At 39.1% G+C, this 25436-nt stretch overlaps 1 protein-coding gene across 1 annotated transcript in view; it reads left to right on the top strand.

Annotated features, from left to right (window-relative positions):
- The window catches only part of LOC138764115 (receptor-type tyrosine-protein phosphatase gamma-like), a 735396-nt gene that overhangs the window by 360750 nt on the left and 349210 nt on the right, over positions 1–25436 (top strand). Inside the window, exon 4 of the mRNA XM_069939515.1 lies at positions 1309–1457. Within this exon, the coding sequence (XP_069795616.1) occupies positions 1309–1457 (149 nt within the window). The remainder of the gene's footprint in view (positions 1–1308; positions 1458–25436) is intronic.

Here is a 25436-nt window from a genome sequence, read left to right as displayed (position 1 = left end):
TTCAAGTTGCTTATTCAGGAAAACATGAGGGAAAGGAAATTTGAGCTTGAAGCATTATATCAAAGTTATATTTTCAAACGTATTCTTGTTTCTTAAAAATTATTGAAGAAAAACCTGTCGAGCAGAAAATGATGAGAGCTGATGGAGAATATTTAATCAGTTCCGCTGATTGCAAGGTGTATCTTGAGAGATTTAATGCGCATGTTAATGCATGTTAAAGTTTAGCACAGTCTTCGGCAGGGGTGCAGTGCTGCCGGCACTTCAGGGAGAAGCTCCAGTACCTCATGGGGCCGCACCAGGCACCGCATGTGGCATCTCCGGCACCTCCTTGTTGCTGGTTTGGGTGAGCTCTGACACCTAAAAAATTAGCATTGCACCCCTGGTCTTCAGAGCAAAATTATTAAATTCAGTTCCAGATTATCAGAAGAAGTTGTTTATAAGTAACAATTTGCAGTAAATTCAGTCAATGCCCTTTAGTGAATTTATTTAAATCTATTCAAAGTATCATTGAATATTTTTTAATTTGGAGATACAGCACAGTAATCGACCCTTACAACCCACAAGCCAATGGCACTCAAATCAGTTATCTACTGATAACCCTTTGTTTGTATGTGTTTGTTTGCTTTTAAATTTTGCTTCATATCTCATTGTGTTCATTTTGTTCTATTTTGTTTATCCATTTTTTGTGACGTGGACATCTCTATTCACCATTGAGAAATCGAAGTATGTTCCAGACAATCCATGGGGAGGAGGTTCCATAATTTAGGTTCAATGATCATGAAGTAACAGACAAATTTCTAATTCGAGGTGTTACTTTACAGATTGAGGTAAACATGGTGCAAGAAAAACATGTGTTTGCAGTAATCCGTGGAAGCCTTACTTAGATTGATGAGCTCTCATAATATTTGCGAGCGTACAAATTCAGTAAAACACCCTGGTATCTGGCACCTTCAAGGATTGGGAGATGCCAGATAAGCGAGATTTCCTGTTGCTTGAAACTGCGTGTCGCGCAAATGGAGAACTAACGGTGAGGCACGCCAATTTTAAGCTTCCATGTTTTTACCCATTTCTTTTCTGTGATTTTTTTTCCCAGTTGTTGAATTCCAGTTAACAGGGATTTTACGGTATATATACTCACATATATTTTGAAATTACCTGATGGAAAAATACAAATCCATAGGAAACACTGTGGAGAAAGGTTTTGTGTATGTGTGTCTATGATGGTGTTGAATCTTTAATGTTGCTTTAAGCTCACACACTTCATATTTTTTTAATGTGTTGATGACATTTTATCATATTGCCTTTCAGTTGCTGTGTTGTTGAAAGATGATTACTTTGTCAGTGGAGCGGACCTTCCAAGTGGACTTAAAGTGGAAAAACTGGAATTTCACTGGGGCCAGAATCGAGGTTCCCCAGGTTCAGAACACAGCGTGGATGGAAAAAGATATCCTATTGAGGTGAGAAAAGTGTGAAATGGAATTTTACCTGACCATAAATATGTACTTCTTATCGTAGTGGAAGGAGTTGGTTTGCTTGTTGATTAATTGGGACTTGATTTCCAATCAGGTCATAGTTCCTGATATTTTGTGTTTAACTCAGGTAATAAAAACTCTCACAGGTGTTATCTTTATTATACCTGAATTATGATGTTTTTTTAATGAGGAAGAAATGGAAACCCCGATTTCAATAATAAAGATTCATAAATCCATGAAATTAAAGTGTAGCTTTTACTTGAGTTATACTTTGAAGGGAAATTAATCAGAAATATTTACGTTAGACTTCAGAATGTTCTTTGAAAAACTGTGAAGAAACGTGGAATTTTGTGCTAATCATATGAGCCACATTGGTATGATGAAATAGTGAACACATTCCTGATTTTACTTTTGCACTACAAAATTGAACATACTTGAAAGTTTAATTCTGAACCAGCATTTAATCTAAGATCATCGAGGCTGATCTGAGATAAGGGTCGCACGGTTGGTGTAGCGGTTAGCTACAGCGCCAGTGATTGGGACCGGGGTTCGAATCCCACGCTGTCTGTAAGGAGTTTGTACATTCTCCCCATGTCTGCGTGGGTTTTCCCCGAGGACTCCAGTTTCCTCCCACTGTTCAAAACGTACTGGGAGTTCAGGTTAATTGGTGTAATTGGGGCCGAAAGGGCCTGTTACCATGCTGTATGTCTTTAAAATTTTTAATTTAAACACAAACCATGACTCCCTACCCCACACCCAAGACTCCTTCTCCCACTTTAAGCCTTCTTCTTCCTCCTGGACACCTTGTCCTGGCCAGCTACTCACTCTGTATCTTTTTATTTCTAGCTGCCGCTGAGACATCAACTGTCTCAACTTCACCACTCCCCTCTCATATTCTAATCTTATTTCCTCCGAATGCTCCACCCTCCACTCTCTCCACAATAATCCTAATCTCACCATCAAACACGTAGACAAAGGTGATGCGGCGCACTGACCTCTACCACCGCCTATCTACCCACCACAGCACATCAAGCCACTGTCTCCAACACCATTTCCAGCCTCATCACCTCTGGTCACCTCCTCCCACGCCAACCTCATTGTCTCCCATCCCTGGACTGCTCATTTCTACCTTCGACCTTAGATACATTAACCCAACCATCTGGGTAGACCCATTGTTTCTGCCTGCTCTTGACCCACTGAACTAGTTTCATCTTATCTTGACTCTTATCTTTTCTCTGCTGGTCCTATCCTTTCCCTTCCCCCCTTACATCTGCGATACCTCACATGCCCTCCAACTCTTCAGTGACTTAAGATTCCCCAAACTGGACTGCCTCATAATGGATGTCCAATCCCTTTATACCTCCATACAAGAAGGTCTTAAAGCACTGCTTCTTTCTGGACAAGAGACTTGACCAGTCACCCTCTACCACCACCCTTCTCTGCCTGGCAGAACTTGTCCACACTTTAAACAACTTCTCCTTTAACTAATCTCACTTTCTTCAAATCAAAGGAATATCCATGGGTACAGGTATGGAGTCCAGCTACACCTGCCTGTTTATGGGCTTTGTGGAGCAATCCATGCTGCAAGCCTACACAGGCAAGCCCCCCCCCCCCCCACCCCCAACTCTTCTTCCGATATATTGATGTTTACATCGGGGCTGTCTTATGCAGCCATGATGAGTCATCAACTTCATTCTCTTCATGATCAACTCAAACTCAACTCATCCTGATCTCAAACTCACCTGATCTAACTCCAACAACACTCTCCCCATTCCTGGATCTCTCTGTCTCCATCTCGGGAAACAAGCTTTCCACCAACATTTATTCCAAACCCATGAACTCCCACAACGATCTTGACCTCACATACTCACCCTGTCCCCTGCAATGATTCTATCCCCATCTCCAAATTTCTCAATTTCTGCCACATATGATCCCAAGATGAGGTCTTACAGTCTAGATCTTCAGAATTGTCTACTTTCATCTACAAATGTAGCTTCCCCTCAACCCTCAGGCCGCAGGAGGTGCCAGACATGCACCCACATCTCCTCCCTCAACTCAGTCCAGGGCACCAAACTGGCCTTTCAAGTGAAGCAGTACTTCACTTGTGTATCCACAGGACTGCATATAATGCTTCCTTTGTGGCCTCCTCTCCATCGGAGAGACTGGGTGCAGATTGGAAGATTTACACCTTCGCTCCATTCGCACCAATGACAGAGACCTCCCAGTAGCCAACCATTTCATTTCTGTGTCACACTCACATATCTATCCATGGCCTTATGTACTATCCCACCAAGATGACCTGTAAATTGGATGAACAACACCTGATTTTCCATCTGAGCTCTCTCCAGCCATATGGCATTAACATCAACTTGCTGCTGTCCCCTCCCTCCTGCACCAATCACCTCCTGATTTACTTTGGTGCTACCCAGCTACATAAACTCTTTAAATGGAATTTCCAGTTAGCACTAAAATATTTGTTAAAAGGCTGCATCCATCTGGAAACAGGTGAACAGGTTGGTCTCATTTCATGTATGAGTGTTTCTCTACACTTTTATCCTGACCTGAAAATGGCTACATCAATTCAGATTTAAAGTATTTGAGTAATTATACAATACTTGGACTTCCCAAGTTGTAACAATAGTGATTTCACCACTGGGCCAACTTTTGAGTTGTCCTACTGAGTAGCATATGACATGTTTTGCTATATATTAATGGGCCTGAAGGGCCAGAATATACAGGAAAATCCCTGGTATTCAGAGTTCAAGCAACCAGCAGAGAGGAAAAAAATAAATAAATAAATATTTTGAAATCAATAAATACAAATTAATGAAAATTTAAATTAAACTTTAAAATTGTAAACGTTTTCCGAAGCAACACATAACCCCTTGGTGAAGACGGGAACACACATTCAGACAGCGGAGTGCCCTAGTCGTGCCCCGCCACACCAGCTGTTTGAACAAAGTTTAAACAAGGTTGTTTTTGAATTAAATGGTGGCACCCAGAATGAAGAGCTGTTCGCTGCTGGGGAAACTGGCAAAGTATCCCCCTAACCCTGGCTCGGGAGAGTCTTCACCTTTATTAATATTATATTAGTAAGGCTTTATCTGTAAACTTGGGGGGAGGGTTAATTATGACAGTGCAACGCGAATGGGATTTAAATTTTGTAAATTATGGAAAATATCTGATTAAAGTGAACTTTACATAATTAAGGACTACACTACCTTTTTCCAAATTACTGTATATTTTGCACTGTCTTTTCTCTCTTAAACTGTGCATTCTTAATGCAGGTGTATTAGTTAGGCATTGTAAGGGTGTGTCTCAGGCCACCGGAAATATCACATATCTGGCAATCCCCTTCAGTGCCCAATACCAGGGATTTTACTGTAGATGCAGGCTTATAGAGAATTATTTTATTTTCCTTTGGCCTTCATGAAGACTGTCATATTTCCTTCACTCTCTTTCAATTGGGTTTCCACCACTGTTGTATAATTTTCCAAGTGGGTGAGCAGGCAATCTTCTCTGAGTGTAACTGTGTAAACAGCCAATACTAAATGATGAGGCTGGTCCACAGCAGCCATTCACTTAATTTTACACTCCCAAATAGTATGGAAAAGGAGAACCTCAGCTAGTATTTTCCTCTATTCATGTCTCGACCTCTCCTGTGAAGCTGTATGTATGTTGGTGTACCTGTTAAGGTTAGAGAAGATCATTTGTACTTGGTTTCCATTTTAAATTAACAATATCATGTGATTCCTGACTTTATAGACTGTGAGCACTGACCTTGTTCCAGGTTAGAAAGGTTTGTAACAGTTAAACAGTTCCAAGCAATATACTATCAAGTCATTCAATAGGCATTCCCAACAGACTTCAGAATTTGTTTACAAGTTATTCAATGGAAAAGAGTCTGGATATCACTGGGATCGATTTTGTTTAAATATTGTTCATATGGAGCTGAAATCCAATCAACTGTTGACAGGTGAATATGTGAACAAAACCATAAAATGTCATCCTGAATTCCTCTTATTAAAAACATTTTGGTTGAGCATGTTCCAATCCGTACATGGACCTTATTAACATTTTTTTAATTGTGTGATTTTTGTGAGGTAATTTTTCTGTGCTGCTGGTTATTCCAGATTTGTAATCTGGAATTTTTTTTAACTTTGTTTGGAAATGAACTGTGATCCAACCATAAATTCACTTCATTCACAATCCTCTCACTTCCCCCAAGTAATTCTTCTGTAATATTACGCAAGTTCATTTTGGACAAATTCAACTCCTGCAGTTCCTATTATTTTTACTTTAGCTGCTTTGGGAATCGTTGGCAGTCTGTCAATCTTAGTCTGATCCCTGCGTAGTCTTTGCTTTGAAAAATGTGGGGGACTCTCAGTGAGAGGTTGTTGGAAACTTTCTGATCTCTCACAATGGGATTTAGAACGGAAGCTGCATTCAGGGAATTACATCATATGCCAGCTACTGGCTTATATGACAACTCAAAACAGGATTTTTTCCTTTGGCAGTAGAAGTGATTAATATGAAATTATGGACCCCTGATACATTTTCCAGATAAATCTATCAATGTTCCAGGCCAGAGATGGTGCTTCAAGTTGTACTGATTAATATGAAATGATGGGCCCCTGATACATTTTCCAGATAAATCTATCAATGTTCCAGGCCAGAGATGGTGCTTCAAGTTGTACTGATTGTAATGACAATCCCTAGTGACAAGATCCTCTACATTGATACCCTCTTTAAAGTAGTAGTGAAGAGGTTTGGGGATACAGCGAACACTGCTTATAAAACAGCTGTACTTCCAGTTTAGCTGTAAAAATTCTTTTGGTAACATGAATATTTTTGACAATCAGAACCTTTCAAAACTAACTCAAAATTTAAAGTATTATAAAATAAATAACCTAAATCACTTGATTGAAAACATTAAATCAATTTAAAATAACTCTTAATGAAATTCTTTCATGTCTGTCCTATCTCCAGAAATAATGAAGAAACATTCCCGTTCTAGTTCCAGCTTGATTCAAAATGCCTGTGTAGATTCCCATTTGTAACTCAGAGCCCTTTTAGAATATCAGTCAAAAAAACAAATATGACTCCAGCTTAGATTCGCAGTGATCCATCAGATTCTGACAAAATTACAAGGGCATACTGGGAGTTAAATATTTATATTTTTCCGTTAAATTGGTGAGAGTATACCTTGTAAATTAGATCAGCATAAGCAGGTGTCTCTACTCTTTTAATTCATTTGATCTATGTTTTTCTAGATTCTTGAAATGACTCAAGGATCGTCTAAGCCGCTGATTCTTGTTCTTCCAAGCATTTTAATCTAATGCATATCATTAATTCATAGTTTTGGAATATAGAAAATGAATTGGACCACCTTGACTGTTGTTCATTGGCATAAATCAAATGTCTGCATTGGCCCAAATTTACCTGATCAAGAAGCAGGGTGCTGGCCTGAAGCAGGTGTCCAGCAGGAAGGTCCCAAGCAGAGGCTGTGCCTCAGTAAAACAATGGATTTGCCAATCCTCCACCATTTTTTTAAAATATAAATTTATTTTTTATTTTAATTTAGACGTACATTTTGTATACGTACAGCACGGTAACCGACCCTTTCGGCCCATGAGCCTCTGCTGCCCAATTATATCCATTGACCTACAACTCCCAGTATGTTTTGAACGATAGGAAGAAACCAGAGCATCTGGAGGAAACCCATGCAGACATGGGGAGAAAGGACAAAATCCCTACAGGCAGTGCGGGACTCAAATCCAGGTCCCGGTTGCTGGCGCTGTAACGTGCTGGATAATTTTGGGTAGATGAAGCTCTGCCACTAGGATTCCAATGGGAGTCCAGCACAAGAACATATTGAACTGTTCAGCATCAATTAATGTTGGGGACAGTTGAGATTTCTTTGCAGGCACATGCATGGCCGCCCATATACAGTACTTGCTGGAATTTGGTTGGATGGATGGCAGCAGTTTTGTTCTTAGTCATCATCAGCCAGCAGCGATATCTGGGCCAGCACTTTGCTTTTGTTCCCTGAGCCTCTGTGAACGAATCCTTTATTATTTTTGAATCATTTTTTCAGCCTGTTGACCCCCCCTTTCAAAGATTTGTGTGTACATGCCCAAAGTATTTGTTACTGCACCCAATTTATAGTTCCTTTACATTATGATTACTTTGTTAGAACTGCCGAAATATATTTATCTGCATTTCTCTGATGAAATTTTAATTGCCATATGACTGTCCATTTATTTATATCTAACATTTTTTGATGACGAGAAAAATAATATAGGTTATTGCTAAATTTACAGTTTTTAGTCTCAAGGGTCAGGGTCATTTCATTTCCTGCTGATATCTGAAATGATTCTCTCATTGGTAACAATAGCCTTTTCCTCACTGGCATCCCAGTTAATTGGCCATTCAGTGTCCCAGCTACAGAAGCCGTTTTTGCTGTTCCCACTGGGTCACTTTTAACCGGGACACTACCTGATTTCACATTGACCACAAGTCATCCCCAGGGACAGGAGAGTCCACCTTCAACGCCAATGTCTAAGGATGCAACTTGTCATTTTGTTACTGGGTTAATCGGCATGCCAGGGATGTGAGTAGGGGTCGAGGTCATCAATCCTTTGTGTGATTTGATACCGGCTTGCCAATTGATTCGCTTTTCCACTGGACCCTTAACCAGTAAATAGGCTATCAATTCCTGAGTCAAGGTGCAATGAAAAAGCAGCTACTGATATCCTTGAACTGTTTTAACTATACTTTGTTTACACACTACTCTTAGTCTTTTAACACAATATTCTGCACTCTGACTTGTTGCAATAGTACACCCTGCATCATTTTTTTTTATTGCAGTACATTGCATTAAGTACAGGTTGGCTTGCCTGGATAGCACAAAAACAAAGCTTTACACTGTATATTGGTATATGTGACAATAAACAATTCAAATTTAATTTTTAACCCCAGCAGCACAAAATAAAATGAAAAGCAAATCCTTGAAGATATTGGATATCCAAAACAAACAAAAAGAAAATGCTTGAGATATTTATAACATCAGTTCACAGCAGTGGAGAGAGAAATCGTCCCCCTGAAACATTAACTTTTTCTCTCGCCATCTGACTTGATGAGTCACCATTGAAATAAATGTTTTTTCATTTTTAAATCTTGGTTTCCTCTTCTCAAATTGGGGAAAATAAGTGAATTTAAAAATGTATTTATTTTCTGTCAGTCAACATTATGAAAAATCGAATGACAAATTGCAAAGACCTGCCACTGGCACATCTCCAAGGATGTCCTTAAATGAGGATTCATGTCACTTGACTGGGTGTTTAGAGCCAGTTGTCCTTCTGAATTTCGATAAGAGCAGCAAAAAGAGAGTGTTCTACTCTTGCAACACTGCTTTGAAATGCCAGAGATTTGCTTCACCAACAAGATGCAGCTGTCAGAATAGATCCTACAATGCTGTGGTCTTTGTTTATCTCTATTTGTTTTCCACCTAATTGTTAACTGCTTTGCTTTGACACTTTGAATGGCAGCAATGCTTTCTGTTGCCTCCATTGAGTCCTCTACAATGAATATAAGGTAATAGAGCTTGTTTACAGTGTTTCTTCAATTTGAGCATATCAAGGAGGAAAGGATGGACCTGTCGATCAGTGCTGGCAGAAGCTTTGATTTGAGAAGCCTCTGCAATCCGTCTAATATTCCAGAAAAATTCAACTGAAACCTGGCTTTGCACTGAAGATTTAGTGTCACATTGGCAGCAATGTAATTCTCTGTTTGACATCCACTCTGATACCTCACGTTAAATGCCTTATTTCTGGCTAAATTAAAACAGTTCTCACATTTTGCTGAAATAGTGAGGTCAAAGATGTGCAGACTTCAGTGAGATGTGAGAGGAGGTTTATGTTGTCAGTTCTAAGCTGCAATTCCCGAGATAAACCTCACTGAAATCTCAGTTCTCAACTCATCAAATGTGCAATGTTGCTGAAAAATCACTGTGTTTTGTCCATGGAAGAGGAAGTAAGACTTTTAGGAAAGGGCCATCAAATAAATGTTGGCAAGATGGTGCTGTTGTAACCTAATTCATTAATAGATTGCGTTTTTTTGTCAAATTGTCTTCATAATTTTGATTTGTTGAGTATTTTTGGAGTTACTTCTCAGCTAGTTAATGGATGCCGAGCAAGTGACTTTTGCAGTTTCATTAGAGAAGCTATATTTCACAAAACCCATTTTTCTTTGCCTTTTTCATGAATATTGCAATTGATTCCTCATGCAACTTTATTAAAGTCACGTACTTTCTGGAAAGAGGGCATACCAGCACCTTTTCTCTCTAAGCAATCAGATACTCTATCAAACTTCTGCAGGAGCACAGTGGAAAGAATACTGACTGACTGGTTGCATCATAGCCTGGTTTGGCAATACAAGTTCCCAGGAATTTGGATGGCTGTAGAAGCAGCAAATGTAGTTAGGTCTATCACAGACTCTGTACATTCCAGACATGTATGTGAGGATCTCCATCACCCTGTCACAAAGTTTTCTCACTGCTACCCTCAGACAGAAGGAACTGAATGCTGAAAATTAGGACTTCTAGGTTCACGATTTCTTTCCCAATAGCTGTCAAACACTTGAACCAACACAGGCACCCCTCAAGCCCACTGCTTGACCCTCTCTACAAATTTGCCAATTACACAACATTTGTCGGCAGTATCACAGACAGCAACAACCTCGCACTCAACATTAGCAAAACTGATTTTGGACTTCAGGAGGGGGAAATCAGGAGAACACCGACTAGTCCTCATCGAGGCGTCACCAGTGGAAAGGGTAAGGTAATTCAAATTCCTGGGTATCTACATCTCTGAAGATCTATCCTGGGGCCTTCATGTCAATGCAATAATGATGAAGGCTCACCAGTGGCTATACTTCATGAAGAGTTTGAGATTTGGTATGTCACCAAAGACTCTTGCAAATCTCTACAGGTGTGCCATGGAGAGTATTCTGACTGATCACATCACTGTCTGCTATGTAGGTGCCAATGCACAGGACAGGAAGAGTGTGCAGAGAGTTGTGAACTCACGCGTCATGGGCATTAGTATTCACTCCATTAAGGACATTCTTTTGCACATTGATTACGAGTATCTTGTGTATTTATTGTCTCTCTTAATTTAATTCAGTTCGTTTACTAATAAAGTTTATAAGTACCCGTTCATCTCCAGCAAGTAGGAATTTCAGGCCTTTGAACAATGTGTATGACAATAATCTCATAATCATAAATTGATCAACATTCTTCATCTTGGCAAGAGAAGGAAGAACAGTAATAGAGAGCAATTCATTCAAACATCCAACCTCACATTGAATGTTTGGCTGCTTAAGTATTTCATTGTTATTCAGCGATCGTTCTTACTTTCAATATTGCAACAATATTGTTGTCTGTGAATGAATTTATTAGTAATGGCATATGTTGCACCTGTGAGCTCAAATGCAAAACATTTTTCTGATGAATAAAAGGAAATACAGGTTGCACCTCTCTAATCCAGCAATCTGTGTTCCGGCACATTTTGAATCTGCCACCACAGTGCTAATGCACAAAATCTGTTTACACTGCAGCCAAGTATTTTGACGATACAGTCCTGTTAATTTCTTATATTCAGCTGTATTTTAGCCCTTCAGGATGTCATCTAAGAGACTGAAAGCAAATCAGCAGTCCCTTAAGGGTCAATTTCTGTTTTCCGGTATTTTCTGTGGTTCGGCAATGGCCGCTGGATTGAAGAGGTACAACCTATAATTGCTATAAAAACTTGTATTCAAGTATCACCCTTCACATCCCAGTCAATGAATTACTATTGCAGAGCTGTCCTTGTAATCTAGAAAATATAGTGGTTAATTTTGTGTTGCAAGCTCTAAGCATAGTCACCTGTAGAGATTTGCAAGTCTTTGGTGACATACCAAAACTCAAACTTTTCATGAAGTATAGCCACTGGTGAGCCTTCATCATTATTGCATTGACATGAAGGCCCCAAGATAAGTTGCTTCTGATATAGAATTGAGATTTTAAAAATGACATGTAGTTGGTCTTCAAATCAATATTTTGTAAATTAAACAACTTTTTCATTGCCCTTCATGCTGCTGGATATTTAATGATTATTAATAAATTGATGTCTTTTCAGTTTTGTTACGTCTTAAAAATTTCAATATTGAGCAGCGAATATTTATTGAACTTGAGTTTTTTTCTGTGGATATGTCTGTAAAATTGACAAATTGGTGGTCATTTAAAATTTCAGATCCATCCGTAGTTTACTAAATAAATTTACGCGCATAAAGAATCACAAAGCAGGGCTTGCTCAATAATTTATCAATGGCAGTCATGTGCATATGAAATGAAAGTTTCTGATTAAATGTTACGCTGAGTTGATTACACAACTGGAAATACAGTAAAATCACAAAAATCTTGGCCAAACACAATGGTTTGCTTTGTTGTTTATAAAATCATGTCAGTGATTTTATTACTGTTGTTCTCTTAACCCAATTTTAAGATGTAAAGATGACATAATTTATTTTTGTGAATCCCATCAATCTGCTTAGATTTTAAAATTGCAGACTTAAAGTCTGCATAAATGGAAGTCTTTGGGTATGCATCTGACTGATTGTATCTATTATACCTCAATGTCATATTTGAAAAGTAGCCATCTCACAAGAACTGAAAACGAATGCACTTTGCAGATGCTTTCAGATTTGTGACTTTATCAATTGATGAGACCAGGTGCATATTGGTGAGCAAACTGCAGAAATAATCAACAAGTAAGAAGTAAATAAATTGGAAAATCATCAGCTTAGCGATCAGTGTTGCGAAACAACTAGCAGGAGAAAAGTAACCAGTAAACTCGCCTTCAAGCATGATTTTCTTTGGTCAAAAACTGGAAGACATGGTGCTAATAAAAATTATTGTTGTCAGTGTAGCAAAGTCACGTTCTATTTTTAATAATGCTAAGTTAGAAATAAACAATAAACAAGGGTGGCATGGTTGGTGTAGTGGCTCAGGACCAGGGTTCGAATCCCGCGCTGTCTGTAAGGAGCTTATACGTTCTCCCCATGTCTGTGTGGGTTATCCCTGGGGGCCCCAGCTTCCTCCCACCATTCAAAATGTACCGGAGTTGTAAGTTAATGGCGTGTAAATTGGGCGGCACAGACTCATGGGCAGAAATGGCCTGTTACCGTGCTGTATGTCTAAATTTAAAATTTAACTGATCAGAAAGAGTATTTCAACGTAGATCATTTGTGAGATTTCCAGAAGGATGTTAAGAGAGGAAAGAATTCCATGTGCCTCCAGAAAATGATTGTGATGGGAGTTTATTGTCACACATGCAAGAACAATATATAAATTAATTGAAATGTTTCTTGACCGCTGCAGTTTTTCTGGTATGTAAAATGCACAATAAATAAATTAAATGACCACATAGGAAAAAGTATTTACAATTGCAGTTTGTACAAAACCTACTGTACATGGTGTTATAATCGTGCAGACAGATCTTTAATCCTGGAATAATGATCTGGTTAGCGGAGAACAGGAAGGTTGAAGACACTGATTGCTTTTTTTCATACCACTATACCTAAACTTGAGGTTTTGGATTCAAGCTTCTGTACCTCTGCCTAATATTTTTAATGAGTATTTCTCTTGCCCATTCACAATGAAAAAAGACAATGTAGTTAGAGAATTTAGGGTACTGGACATTATAATTCTAGAACAAGTTAGCATGTTAAGCCGAGGTATTAGATATCTCAGCTGGCGGATGAATCCCAACAGCCTGATGAGATTTATCCCAGGCTTGTGTGGGAGAAAAAGGAGGGAGATACCTATGATTCAGAATTCAGACATAACTTTTGAAATCTTTTGCCACAGAAGAGTCTCCAGGTATATTTAAGGGCAGCAGGTATCAGCCAAATAATTGCAGGGTATTTGATATAACACCAGTGATAGGGTAAATTATTGGTGTCACAATGCTAAAGGGCAGGAGTAATCTGCACTTGGAGAGGGAAGGATTAATTGGGTATAGTCAGCAGGGCTTTGTTAAAGCAAGCTGACTGCTTAAGTTCATTGAGCTTTTTTCAATCTTTTTATTAGTTTTGGAAAAAATGATTATACCAAAAACATAGATGCATATGATATAAAGTTCAGGCTAAAGTAAATTAAAGTTAAAGATAGTAAACAACAGTAAACAAGATACATATGATCCATGTTGTTGATAGAAAAGGAAAAGAAAAAAACTATAACAAATGTAATTTCTAACCCCAATCTGAGAAATTGCAATCAAACCCAAGCATCAATTACTACTTTCAATAGTAATAGTTTAAAAAAATGAAGAAAAAGAAAAAATAATTTGTAATAAGGAGCAAAAATAATTGATCTATACATTTTGAAAATAATTGAAAAAAGAACCCCAAGAGAAACATTTTTTTTACTTGTTTTAGTAGTTGAGCACCTAATTTTCTTTAGAGAGAGGGATGCCAAAGTTCATTGAACCTTTTAAGAAGTTGATTCAGAACGTCTAAATATGGTTGATTTCAGTGAGAGCTTTAACAAGACTGGCACAAAACAGAAGAGACCATGGTACCTGGGTTGATTTGGGGAAACTTGATTTGGAATTAACCTGGTGATTGTGCAGTATTGTTTTGCTAATCAAAGCCTGTAATATATGGCAGGATCAGTCAAATGCAAGATGTTACATGATGGGAGGATTAATAATAAAAAAATATGGTGCTGCCTGGTCACAATGCCAACTGCTCCATACAGGCTTGTTAAAAGAGCCAATTATTTTTTTAACATCCGGCAGCCACTAAGATCTATGCCCAAGATGACGGTGGCTGCACTGGGTAGCATACTACAAGGGGTTATTGCAGACCCCTGGGGATCAGTAGACCAGCGCAAGGCATCAAAAACAGGGCAACACTCTTTCCTTCCCCACCCCCGCCGTTGCAAAGGAGAAGGCTGGGAGACAACCCTACAGGAAAGTGACTATGGCAGCAGACTAGAGAGAGGATCAACGGCTGAAGGACCTGTGCAGACTGTTAGCAACATGACTGAAGGACTCACACCAGGTTGGTGGCTGCTGGAGATTGGTTCGGCATTAGAGAAGGTGCAGAGTGCAAGAAGGGTTCCCAAAGGGCCTCAGGCACTGAAAGTTTCCTAATCATGTCAGAGGTTTGGATCTGGAGCTCTAGTTGCCAATGGATTTGAACAGAAGTCTGTGAGACTGCAGAAGCACTGAAGGCAAATCCATTGTGTGTTTGAAGGGATTCTCTTTTTCTTTTCTTTCTCTTATTATTGAGGGCACCAGGCAATTGTCTTGGCGACTCTTTGCTTGCTTTTATGGCAGGCAAAAGTTGAAGTACATCGTGTATATTACATTTTTGTATTATTACATAAATAATAAAAAAATCCTTGAAGGCTAGTAGATATACAATGCATAGTGGAACCAGAGGAAGTTCCAAGGAACAGAACATGTGGAAGGACAACATCTGCAGTGAAGCTGGTTAAATCTTGACCTCCGGAGCCATCTGTGAAGCATGCACATTTTCTCTCTGAGACTGAATGGATTTCCTCCAACAAACCAAAGATATACTGGTCGGTTAATAGTCTCCTGTAAAATGTCCTCAGTGTCAGTGGATGGCAGGTGAATCAGAAAAGAATAAATGAGCATGTGAGATTACCGGGAAATAAGCATGGAATGGGGACTGATGAAGATCCTCTGAGATCGCGAAGAGACTTGATGTACTGAATGGCCTCCCATCTTTTCATAATATACATGAATCTGTGATGCACCATCAGTTTCCCACAGAAGACTAAGGTTGTGAAATCAATAGGCTTTTATTGACTGTAGACTGAAGCATCAGCCAGCCTCATCAACTGATCCTGGCAGAATGCAATGCCAGAGCTCTGCTCAAGCCAGACGGTCCAGGCTCCGGGTGCCTTTATAAAAACTTTGAAGGATGCCTGTAAGGACTTCACAAGTAATGTTAATTGGACATGCTGTGGAGTAATGGATTATTGTTTTGGAAAGCAACAGATGAATGATCTCGGAAGTTTAGGTCTGGAGCCACAGTCTGTCTGAGTGCAGTTGGCTGTTCTAAGAGGGTCATGTGGTTTTCTCTGAATGAATGAGAGAGAGAGAATTCAGTTTTGCAGTTCAACAGCAGCAGCTGGGACTGGAACAGGACAAGCTGGCAAACTTGTTTAAAACCCCCTTTTGAAGACAGTTTGTGAGTTCTTAGTTCAGCCTGGTCAAAGCCCTTGTGGTGGTTCATACAAGAGGAGAGAACTGGCTGCATAATAGTTCACTTGAAATAAGAGAAACAAAAAGGAACTCTGTGGTGACCTGAAAGAAAGGGGTTATCATCTGGAAAATCCTGATGGGGCAAGTTTCTTTGGCAAGACACTGACATGGCTGATGGAAAGGAATCAGTTGTGGGTGTCCAATGAGCAAACGTGGAAAACTGACAAGAGCCTTCTTGAGTGGTAACCATTTACTTTCAAGCACCAAAGCCTGGTGAAATTCATAAACGTTAAATTCTGTGCACAGTGTAAGAATTGCCTGCAACCAGTGAACTTGGAAGAGTGAGCAGTGAGATTGGACTGTGAATCAAAGAACTTTTCTAAACTTACACACACATTACATATACGTGCGCTTTGAATTAGAGGGGGTTAAGTTAGGTTAGTTAAGTTCAGTTAGTTAACTCAATCGTGATAAGTTAAAGTTTGATCCTGTTTTCATGTTTAAAGATAATTAAAAGCATTTTGTTTTAAAGTAACCATTTGTCTCGGTGAATATCTATTGCTGCTGGGTTTTGGGGTCCTCTGGGATCATTCTCAGGAGATGTGTCCAGCCAGAAGTAGCCAATCTGTATTTCCATGTTGCTGTGATCTATAGACATTCATAAATACACATTCATAAATATTCTAAAGTCTAAAAGATTATGTACTTTGTATACGAAGAAGTTAAAAATGAGTCTCCTTGATAGACTGAAGCAATAAAATAATTTTTTTTTGGATTTGGCAGGTGATGTTGTTTGTCATACAGATTCCTTTGAACCTATTGCATGAATGACCTTGTCTATAAATAACCTAAAGATGAATTACTGTAGATGCACATTTACAGATGTATTTTAAATACAACTTCAGGGAGAACATCCTGTTAATTTGAAACACTAAATCATCCATGTTTGTAAAGAGGTTTGGTTGTAATTTCCATTAGAATTACTTGACGTATATTTTCCTTCAGGTAAATTATTTGGCATCACTTATAAATTTGTTTTGATTACTCTGTTTTTGTGGTTCTCAGTAATGCACTTTTAGGAACTTGTTAATAGTTGAAAGTGACACAGAACAACTCTTCAGAGAACTTTAGTTCACCAATTACGTTAATGGCTGAGTGATACGGTGTTTGGATATGGTTTCACAGCCCAAGCTGTCTTTTCGAGTCTTGTCCATGTAGTTTTCCATTTCATTATAGCAGTTATCCATAGTTATCACCCAATGGAGAGGGGTGAGTAAAGGGAGCATGTGTGATATTATTGCTGGTCATCAATGCTGGAAAATCTTGGCAATTATTATCTTGTAGTCTTGGGGCAATGTAAATGAACATGGCACAAACCATGAGTCAAATGCACAGTAAGTGCTGGACGAATTCAGCCAGTCTTGCAGCGTCCATAGGAGGTAAAAATATATAACCGACATTTCAGGTCTAAGCCCAAAAAGCAGGCAGACATGTGAATAAGGGCAGTGGAGAGAAAGGGGGGGGTAATCTCTCCCCAATCTTTATTCAGGCACCTGCCTGTTTTTTGCTATGTGTTACTATGTGTTTTTTACTGCAAACACAACATCTACAGACTACCGTATTTCAAACCATGAGTCAGTCATCAACTCAGGAGATTTCCTAGTTTATTTGGATTAGCTAGCTATTTGACGATAACTGGATCCTCTTGTTGTAAAATGTGTCAGATTCACCAGTGAATTCATGGGGTTTTAAAAACAAACTGAGATAAACCACTGAAAGACTAACTGCTGAGAGGCTACAGTGATTCTCTGGAAATCCTTTCTGCATTACAAGTCTTGACAATTTTAAAAACAACAACATCTGGGTAATCTCTGAACAGTGATCAAAGCAGAGGGTGTCAAAAACTTCAGTAGATGTGTCTGTTGTGAGCTCAGTGTGGTGCTAAAAATTGTAGGTTTTTTTTGATGTATCACTGGATTTGATGTATTCCTTGGTTGCAATGTTTTTGAATTCTATTTAATTTTAATGGGGCTAATCTGAACTCTGAGTTTCAAATACAGCACATTTTTGAATCTGAAAATATTTTTTTTTAATTTTCTTCTCTTCAACTCACATGTATGTAACACTGGACAACAAAGATTTTGCTTCCTGAACACTTTTGGATGTATTTTATGGATTTTGGGCCACTGATCACAAAAATCACTTTAACATTTTCCTACCTTCTACCGTTTTTTAGATATAATCTATTTTTGAGATTTCCTGTCATAGTTTAAGACTTTCAGTATATTGCCCACAAAGCAAGCTGTTATGGTCAGTCCAAACATGCTATGCAAATGTTATCTCAGGCCTGTGCATGCATGGAAGGCATTTTAAAATATTGAGAATTTTCTTGGCAACTACATCCAGCTGATTGAGAACATGCTTCGAGCACACAAAACCATGAAGTGCAATATGTCATTGAACATTAATTTTCTGGATTTGCACTTGGACTTCTTCCCTGTTGATCTTGGTGCAGTCAGTGACGTACATGGTGAAAGGTTTCACCAGGACATTGTGACCACGGCAAAGCAGTACCAGAGCAACTGGAATCTATCAATGCTGGCCAACTACTGTCGGACACTGACACGAGAAGCATCAAATGCTGAGTACAAACTAAAATCAATGGAAAAACATTTTTAGGTCAGTTGAACTTACGCAATGTGTCAACATCATTTTGCGATTAAACATGCTAAATTCAATAAAAGTTAATTTAATGTTTCTCCAACTTCCTTCATGATACAGCATATCTGAAATTATCTTTATGTTCAGTTTAAAGTTGTCTATCATAATCCTCATTTTTTTAGCAAGAAAACCTTTTGGAAAAAAAATTGTTGTCCGGTGTAATTAATGAAATATGAAAGTGACTGTTCATAAGCTTACATTGTTTAATGGGATAAAGAGAAAAATGAAAAAATGTAGCTGTAAATTCAGAAATCTGATTTTCAAAATATTCCTTTACAAAGGTGCTCGTGGTATGTTTGGAGTCTTTGATGGCTGCAGATCTTTATGTCCATGCTTCCAGGAATAAGATCAGAAATATGTCTGTATGGAACGTACTAAAATTGTATGTGGATAATCATTGAATGTCCACTTGGAATTTGAAGCAATAGAGACAAATATATGGCATTTTAATTGCTGCAATTAAGAAGTGATCATCTCAGAATTACAATCCTGCTCACCTGCACGGTGTAGAGTTTTACATGTGTTCATGCACACAGTCCATCCCTGCTCAGGTGCATTACATTTAAATCTCAGACTAATCAGCAGCTTAAATTATCAAATGTTTGTTCCATAAATACTATTAAGAGAATATCGTATTCTATCTTGAGGATTCTTGGCTAAATAAATAAAGGCACAAAAAATAAATCAATCATCAAAGCAAATTCATTGAATAAAAATGGAAAATACCACTTGGGATTTTTTTTTCTTGTATCTGTGCATTATGATAGTATAGAAAAAAAATCCAGTCACACAAGTGGCAGTTCAGCCAATTGGGTATTCCAGCTTTACCCTGAACATTATTCCCCATCAAATGCTCGTCCATTTCACTTTTGGAATGATTCCGCTTGCACCTCTACGACAGGCAATGAATTGCAGAGCATAAGCATTTTTAGGAGAAAGGCAATTCCTCACTATCCCTTTTCTTTGTTCCAAACTAATCTACAGTATTTAATCAACATGGCAAGCATTGAACAAAGATGAAAGTTTGGAAAAGGAAAAAGAAGACACGGAACCAGAATGGGCAGTTTGCAGTTTTTATTTAAGAGAGAGAAATTTTAAGTCATTAACTTTTCAGATGAAAACAAAGGAGGGAATTGAGATGTATTGAGTCCTTTGCCCAGACTTTCCCCAGCCCACACTCACCTGGGTTAGATGAGGAGATCAAACAAGCTGACTCTCCATCCTTGGAGTTCAGTGCTGAGACATAGCACGGCCTCAGGAGAATGTGTTTCAGATCATCCAGCCCTGAGGGCCATACCCCACACATTGACAGCCTTTGACAGGAACTAAAATCGAGGATAAAACTTGGAGATATTTAAATTTTATTACAATTGTGACAAACAAAATAACATCATTTATTACACAAAATGTAAAGACAACAAAGTAATTTATATTAATATTATTTTAGACACTCAGAAATGTTCAAGAAAGATCAAAGTAGAAATAGTGAAAAAAAGAGCTTATTTTTCCTCCTACATTTCAGTACAAGTATACATAAGGATTTCTATCTTTCACCAGGTCTTTCAGATGTAGGATTGCATAATCCATTGACGTCTGTCACTTTATCCATTCTGAAACTAAGAGTGTGCCCATATTAGTCTGGATGAGGCTAATTGCCAAACAGATCCAAAATCAGAATTTATTGCCATGAACGTCATGAAATTTGTTGTTTTGTGGCAGCGTCACAGTGCAAATATATCTAAAAACCAAATTTCAAAATGAGTAAAAATAGTGAAAGAAAAAGACACAGCGAGGCAGTATTTGTTAATTTAGAAATCTGAGGGCAGAGAGGAAGAAGCTGTCCTTGTGTCATTGAGTACTTGAGTTTAGGCTCCTATACCTTTTTCCCAATGGTAGCGGGGTGAAGAGGGCATGCCCTGGGTGGTGGGGGTCTTTGAAACACCAACTCTTGCAGATGTTCTCCGTGGAGTGAAGACTAGTGTCTGTGATGTCGCAGGCTGAATTAAAAACCCTATGGAGTTTTCTCCTGTCCTGAGCATTGGCACTTTCGTACAAAACAGTAATGCAACCAGATAGAATGCTATCTCCGGTACACCTGTACAAGTTTTGAGAGTCTTTGGTGATATGCCCAATCTCCTCAATGTATAGCCGCTGGTGAGCCCTTCTTCATGATTGCAATGACATGGAGGCTCCAGAACAGATCCTCAGCAATATTGGCACTCAGGAATTTGAAGTTCTTGATCCTCTCCACTGCTGACCCCTTGATGAGGACTGGTTCATGTTCTCCTGATTTCCTCCTGAAGTCCACAATCATCTCCTTGATTTTTCTAACAATGAGCACAAGATTGTTGGTGTGACACTACTCAACGAGCTGATCTATTGCCTTCCTGTACACTTCCTCATTGTCATCTGTGATTCTGCTGACAACTGTTGTGTCATTGGCAAATTTGCAGATAGTATTTGAATTGTGCCTGGCGAAGCATGCATCCTTAAGGTGTGCCTGTGTTTTCAATTCATACTGACTAGTCTTCCAATGAGGAAGGCAAGGATCCAGTTGCAGAGGCGGGTGCACAGGGCCAGGGTATGGAGCTTGTTGACCAGCATTGTAGGTATAATGGTGTTAAAAGTGGGGCTGTAATCGATGAAGCGTAGCCGGATGTGAGTTGCTATCATCTAGTTGATCCAGAGATGAGTGGAGAGCCAGTGATATAGTGTCTGCTGCAAAGCCAATTGTGACAGTAGGCAAATTGCATTGGGTCCAGACCTTTACTTAGGTCCATGTTAATTCTGGCCATGACCAACCTCTCAAAACATTTCATCACAGTAGATGCAAATGCTACTGGGTGATAATAGTTGAAGCAGCTCACTCTGGATGCCATTTTGAAGCAGGTGGGAATCTCTGACTGCAGCAATAAGAGACTGAAAATGTCTGTGAATACTGACCACAGTCCCAGCTAGCATATTTGACATGAGGAGTGAAAATTGTTATTCAGTGGGAAAATAGTGAAGGAATAATAAATAAGCATTTGAATGTTATTACACAGTCCAAGTACAAATATTGAATTTAATTCAAGCAAGGGTTTGGTTGACACAAGCAGTCTGTTGTGTATTCCTAATGGGCTTGTGGATATGATTTGCAGCCCCTGCAGACCATAATAGCATCAGAAAGCAAAATCCACTGTACTGACCCATTGATCAAGAAAATAATATGATCTAATTCTAAGTCAAGATGGCAGTGAGCTTGGAAGGGAGGTTAAACCTGGTGGAAATCCAAAAAGTTCCATCTGAGTGCAGGGGTGAGTCAGTAAGTCTACAGATGACTAAAAGGTTGGGGGTGTTGTAGATAATTTAGAAAGTTGTCATAGGTTACAATGGGATACAGAAAGGATGCAGAGGTAGGCGGGGAAGTGGCAGACTGAGTTCAATCTGGAAATGTATATAGTGATGCACTTTGGAAGATGGAACTAGAAGGCAGAGTTCATGGTTAATGGCAGTAATGTGGAAGAATAGAGGAATCTTGGGGTCCAAATCTGGAGATCCCTTAAGGTTGCCACTCAGGTTGTAATAGCATAGAAATGCTGGAGGAACTCAGCAGGTCTCACAGCGTCCATAGGACGTAAAGATATATAGCTGGCATTTTGGGTCTGAGTCCTTCTTCAAGGTATGAGTAAAAAACAGGTAGGCACTGTTATACAAATGTGCATGTCTGCTTGACATCATTTTATGTTTTATATTGTATTTCAATGGGTGCCATTTTGGAATAAATTAAATGACTGCAATCTGTGTATGTTAAAGCTTTAATAAAGAGTAATATACGACAGAACTGGCGATGGGGATTAAAATGATCAGGTCTATATTTCCGGATGATGGAATCAGCGGGATTTCTCATAAAGAGGATGTCAGAGGCAGGAATTTGGTTGCAAAAATGGCAGTTGGGACACCATCGAGCAGTAGCTGGATGATAGCAATGAAAATTTACATCTAAGCCAGTGATCAAACAAACAATTTACCTTGTGAGTGAATATTAAATAGTGAATATGAAGAAACTGAGGATTGGTCTGATTATGTCGATTGGTTTGACAAATATTGCATTGCCCTTGATATAAAAGATACTGACACTTACAACAAGAATCAGGTGTGGTTTTCGAGTGAGGTGGGAGCAGAACATATGGTCTTAACAAAACAATTGGCACCTGCAAAACCATATATCAAGACTTATAAAGAGTTATGTGATCTGGTTGGGAACCATCTGTCCCCAGAGCCCATAGTAATGGCGGAAAGATACAACTTCTATACCAGAAAGCAAAAGACTGGCAAAACATGACCATTTGTCAATAGTTATCAGAGAAGTGTTTTTGATAGCTTTTTGGATGAGACCTTGAGAGATAGGTTGGTAATTGGCTTGACTGACCAACATGTACAACAGCGTTTGTGGATCACAAAAATTGTGGACAGCATTGGGCTTTAAAATGCCTGATCATCATGGGGATCCCACAATGAAGAAAATGGACTGATGAGAATTTTTCCGCTGTGGGAGAAGTAACCACAGCCCTGATGACTGTTATTATATGAAGACTAAATGTTATTCATGTGACAATGTGGGACACATCAAGTCCAAGTGTCCAAGATAGAACACAAGACAGAAAGAGAAAGAGAGACACAGGAGGAAGAAACATCAGAAACAATCTTCGAAAGTTAAAAACATCATTGAAAATGACAAAAGTTCTGGCAGTGAGACAGATGAAGAAAGAAAATCATGGATGACAATGAATTGGCATTAATGTACATCCATAGTGTTACGGGTCACAGATCAAAAATTCTTGTTTGGATTAGTGTAACAATGAACCTGTCCAGATAGAACTTGACACAGGAGCCGCTGTGGTACTTGTGCTGAAAGATCTGAAGGACAAATTACTGCCCAAACTCAAAATGGAACAGTCCAACATTGTGTTAAAGACTCACAGGAGAGAAAGTTAAAGTGTGAGAAAAATGTAAAGTTGACATCAATTCTGATGGACAAAGAAAGGATGACCTCTCTACAGTGTGAATATAAAAGGACCCGCCTTGTTTGAAAGGAATTGGTTGCCGTACATCCAACTTGATTGAAAGACAATTGGTGCAGTTTAGGAAGGTACAGACTCCTGCTAAAAACTCAAAGCTGAAACAGGTGATTCAGAAATGCCACACGGTATTGGGAAAACGCTGGGTAAAATTAGGGAAGACCAGACCAAATTGCAGTTAAAACCAGATGCTGAACCCAAGTTCTTTAAGCCAAGGACAGTACCTTTGGCTAACAATAAAATAATCGAGATAAAACTCAACAGATTAGAGAGTGAAGGAATAATCAAGAAACTTCAGTACTGTGACTGGGCAGCTGTTATTCTACCAGTCAGAAATCCCAGTGGTAACATTCAAATTTGTGGTGATTACAAGATGACAATTAATCAAGTCTTGCAAGACCCTGGACATCCAATTCCGAGAGCAGATGAGTTATTTCAAGCTCTGAATGGTAGTAAAAAGCTTATCAACAAGGCAAATTTGGATCCCGAATAGAGAAAGTATATTGCCAAGAACATTCATCTGGGATTGTTCAATTATACCAGGATGTCGTATGGAATATCATTAGCCCCAGCGATGTTTCAAGCTATTATGGACAAATTATTGCATGGACTGAATGTTAGATGTTTCCTAGATGACATCATCATTACGGGTCGGGATGATGCAGAGCGTCTAGCAAACCTGGAAAAGATCCTAGCCAGGTTAGAACAAGATAAAGTCAAACTGCATCAAGACAAGTATGTTTTTGTGGAATCCTTAGTGATATTTGGGATCGTGAAGGAGTCAGGATGGATGCAGCTGGCACCGAAGCTGTTTGCAGTGCTCCCTCTCCGTCAAATCGAGCTGAGTTGCAATGTTCTTAGGTTTGTTTAACCATTAACACAAGCACATCCCCAACATGTCAACTCTGCAATCGGCTCAATAAACTGCTTAGACAAAACCAGAAGTAGTGTGGGAATGCTGAGGCCAACAATTGCTTGAAGGAACTGCTGATTTCAAGTGACAATTTTCTTGTTCACTATGACCCAGACAAGGAAGTGACCCTTGCTGTTGATGCTTCAGCTTTTGGTTTAGCTGTGGTATTGTCACAAATCACAGAAAAGGGAGAACAACCAGTTGCATATGTTTTCTGTTGTTTGAAGGCCTGTGAATGAAACTATGTGCAACTGGAGAAAGAAGGATTGGCCATAATATTTGGTCTCAAGCGATTTCAGCAATACCTACGTGGTATGAAAATAATGATCAATAAACCATTTAGTTTGATCTTAAGCCCGAGGAAAGGCATTCCTGTGCTAGTGGCTGCAAGAATTCAACGAAGGGCGATGGAGATTGCAGCATATGATTATGACCTGCAGGCAAGAATAGTCATGCTAATACATTATCATGCTTAACTGTGCCTGAATCAGAACAGCCAGAAGGGAACATTAATTGGATGGCAGAAGCAACAGCAATCAACCAGGAACAACTTCACCACTTACCCATTAGGCGATGAGCAAAGGAGTAGCAAAAGAGGCCACACTATTGAAGACTTTATCTTGAATGGTTGGCCAGAGGCCGACAGTATTATCCCCGACTTGAACACTTTCTATACTCATCGGAACAAAATCTCAATCGAAGAAGGTTATCTGCTGTAGGAGACAAGAACTATCATCTCCAAGAAATGGCATGGGGCCATTCTAAAGGAGCAGCATATTAATCATTCAGGAATGGTCTGGATGAAGGCTCTGACATGCATGCACGCCTGGTGGCCATCGATCGACATAGACATTGAACAGATGGCTCGGATATGCCACATCTGTCAAGAAATGGAACAGAAAGCACCACAAGCCAAAGCTAACCTATGGAAATGGCCATCCCAACCAGGTACCAAATTCATATTTATTTCCTTGGTCCATTTTTGGGTAAA

Source organism: Narcine bancroftii, chromosome 5 (genome assembly GCF_036971445.1).
Source record: "Narcine bancroftii isolate sNarBan1 chromosome 5, sNarBan1.hap1, whole genome shotgun sequence".
Lineage (NCBI taxonomy): Eukaryota > Metazoa > Chordata > Chondrichthyes > Torpediniformes > Narcinidae > Narcine > Narcine bancroftii.
The sequence above is the reverse complement of the archived record's forward strand: the minus strand, read 5'-3'. Positions and strand labels throughout refer to the sequence as shown.